This window comes from Athene cunicularia, assembly GCF_003259725.1.
Source record: "Athene cunicularia isolate RWA chromosome 1 unlocalized genomic scaffold, athCun1 chr1_part2, whole genome shotgun sequence".
Lineage (NCBI taxonomy): Eukaryota > Metazoa > Chordata > Aves > Strigiformes > Strigidae > Athene > Athene cunicularia.
Window position 1 is genome coordinate 80,717,671 of NW_020799092.1, and position 2,695 is coordinate 80,720,365.

At 53.4% G+C, this 2,695-nt stretch overlaps 2 protein-coding genes across 2 annotated transcripts in view; one reads left to right on the forward strand and one right to left on the reverse strand.

The window, feature by feature from the left end:
• LOC113487814 (tubulin alpha-3 chain) overlaps positions 1-2,695 on the forward strand; it is a 7,442-nt gene that overhangs the window by 2,257 nt on the left and 2,490 nt on the right. The gene's annotated exons all lie outside the window — the stretch shown is intronic.
• LOC113487816 (tubulin alpha-3 chain-like) overlaps positions 1,711-2,695 on the reverse strand; it is a 15,115-nt gene continuing 14,130 nt past the window's right edge. Inside the window, exon 5 of the mRNA XM_026862665.1 lies at positions 1,711-2,455. Within this exon, the coding sequence (XP_026718466.1) occupies positions 2,156-2,455 (300 nt within the window). The 3' untranslated portion in view covers positions 1,711-2,155. The remainder of the gene's footprint in view (positions 2,456-2,695) is intronic.

Consider the following 2,695-nt stretch of genomic DNA (forward strand, 5'->3'; position numbering starts at 1 on the left):
AGAGAGAGAGAGATAGAGAGCCCTTTCTTCTCCCCTTTGATTTATACCCACATTCCTGGGGTCCATCCCCTAGGTCAACCCACATACCTATGTATCCCATTGACAGGGAGTGGACAGGTGTTTCATGGGATGGTGTAATTAGCCTGATCGTGTTAGTCTTCATTAGCATATTGAGGGGTGTTACTTAAATATGCATTTCATGGCTAATAAAGCAAAGGGCATTCACTGGGCAGACGGCCCTTGAAATCTGCCCAGGTGCCCCAGAGCAGCTCTCCTGTCTCCACAGGGCTCCCCCCTCCAGCTGCGTCCTGTGTTACTGGGGCAGCCTGATCAGCTTCGACCCCCACACCAGCCACCCGTGACTACAGGGTCATCTTCTGTTTGAGGCGTTCCTTAGCCCAGCCCCAACATTTGCTTTCTCAGGCTGGTTTTCTTAAGTTTCTCATCTCTCACAGAGAGACAGAAGTCAGCTTTGTTCTTTCAAAAACAATCTTTGAGCCCTGAACAGTCTTATTTCTGGCAAATGGAGCAGTTACCGGTCGCCTGTGAGGGTTATTGTCAGTGCTAGGGGCATGGTGTGGGGACAACCAACCCCAGAGGTGGGTTGGCCTGTCCCCAGGAATCAGGGGGTGGAGAGGGGCCACTTAGGATGGATGAGAGGAGAGCCACTAGCCCCAGCATCTTTGGGCTGACAGGCCTTGGGGTGCCCCAGTGGGACCCATCACCCTAGCGGGGCTGAAGATGAAGGACAGGACCCATCAGGTGAGGCAGGAGCTGGTTACCATCCCCGTAAGATCCACCCTCAGAGGGCAGCCTGATGCTCAGCCTCCCCAGGAGTAACAGGACAATCTCACAGCAGTGAGGAGCACAGGGAAGGCTTCACCCCAACAGGGATCTTCCTCTGGGTCCAGCTGCCCATCCATGCTGTCAGCACCATGGCTTTTTAGGCTAACTCCAGCCAACAATGAGCTCCACATCCATCTCCCAAGTATAGGGCACAGCAACACCTTCCCCTCCCTCTAACCAGCCCTGGCTGTACCTCCCAGGGCATCACTCTGGAACGTCTCCAGAACACAATAAACACATGTAACACAACAGCCCTGAGCAGGGCACCAAGAGACTCAACGGAGCATGGAGGCAGCCCTTCTCCTGGCTCCCAGGCTTATCAACACTCCCTCTCCACCTCTTACCAGGGGTATTGAATTGCTTTTCCTCCTCAGTCACCCCATGACATGGGCCTGGCTCCCCTCCTCAGGGCAAACTCCAACCCTCGGCACATGGGGCTGGTTTCACACTCACACCAACTCCAACAGGACCCCAACTCACAGCTACAGGAATGTTCCAACAACCAGGATTCACCCAAGGAACAAACAAGCTTTGCCACAGATGGTGAGGTGGCAAAACAGCCCCAGGAAGGTGCTCTTTACCCAGACACCACTCCTCATTATGGCACTGGTCAAACTGGGGATTTCCTGCCTCCTCTCAGACATGGTTCCTCTGGGCTGCTCCTGGAGGTAAGACCAGCATCCAGCTCCAGACAGAGCAGGCCCTGCAAGATATAGGACACCTCCCTCACAGCAATAATTATGGTTGATGATTGGCTTACCTTGAGCACACCCTTATCAGCATTTGCTATTCTCTGCAGGACAACATCCATGCAGTAGGGACCTACCCATAGAAACACTCTGGTTAAATCCAAAAAAACTGAGCCAAAAAAGTCTTTATTCAAATACAAAAAAAGACAGTTGCATAGAAGTGTACAGATGCATTTCTAATTAAAAGGTGCTTTTACATTAAAAAGCCAGAGCAAGAGTTTGACATTTCAGCCAAAGCAGGCAGCCTGCAACATTCCCCTGGCCTAGGAACCAGGCTCCTCTGCCTAGGCAGGATGTGTCCCCAACGCTAAGCCAGGCAGCTATTCAGCTTCACCCATCAATAAACAGCAGTGTGATAAAGCTCGAGACACCCATGCTACAGAAGTGCACTATGAGCACGTAGACTATGCAAGCAGAAAAGGTATAATACGTCAAACAGTGGCGTTGAGGTTCAGGACAATCCTTTGGCACCTCCAGGCACTCAGGACCAGTTTAGCCTGATGGCAGAGGGTTTGTATTTCATCTGGGGTTTGACTTCATTAAGAACACACTGCAGTTTGTTAATACTCATCCTCATCAGCCTCATCTTCTCCATCTGCTGAGTCCCTTCCAACCTCTTCATAATCCTTCTCCAGGGCAGCCAGGTCCTCCCTGGCCTCCGAGAACTCCCCCTCCTCCATGCCCTCCCCCACGTACCAGTGCACAAAGGCTCTCTTGGCGTACATCAGGTCAAACTTGTGGTCCAGGCGGGCCCACGCCTCCGCAATGGCCGTGGTGTTGCTCAGCATGCAGACAGCCCGCTGCACCTTGGCCAGGTCGCCCCCGGGCACCACCGTGGGAGGCTGGTAGTTGATACCCACCTTGAAGCCCGTGGGGCACCAGTCCACAAACTGGATCGACCGGCGCGTTTTAATGGCTGCGATGGCCGCGTTCACATCCTTGGGCACCACGTCACCCCGGTACAGCAGGCAGCAGGCCATGTACTTGCCACGGCGTGGGTCACATTTCACCATCTGGTTGGAGAACTCAAAGCAAGCGTTGGTGATCTCCGGCACCGACAGCTGCTCGTGGTAGGCTTTCTCTGCCGAGATGATGGGCGC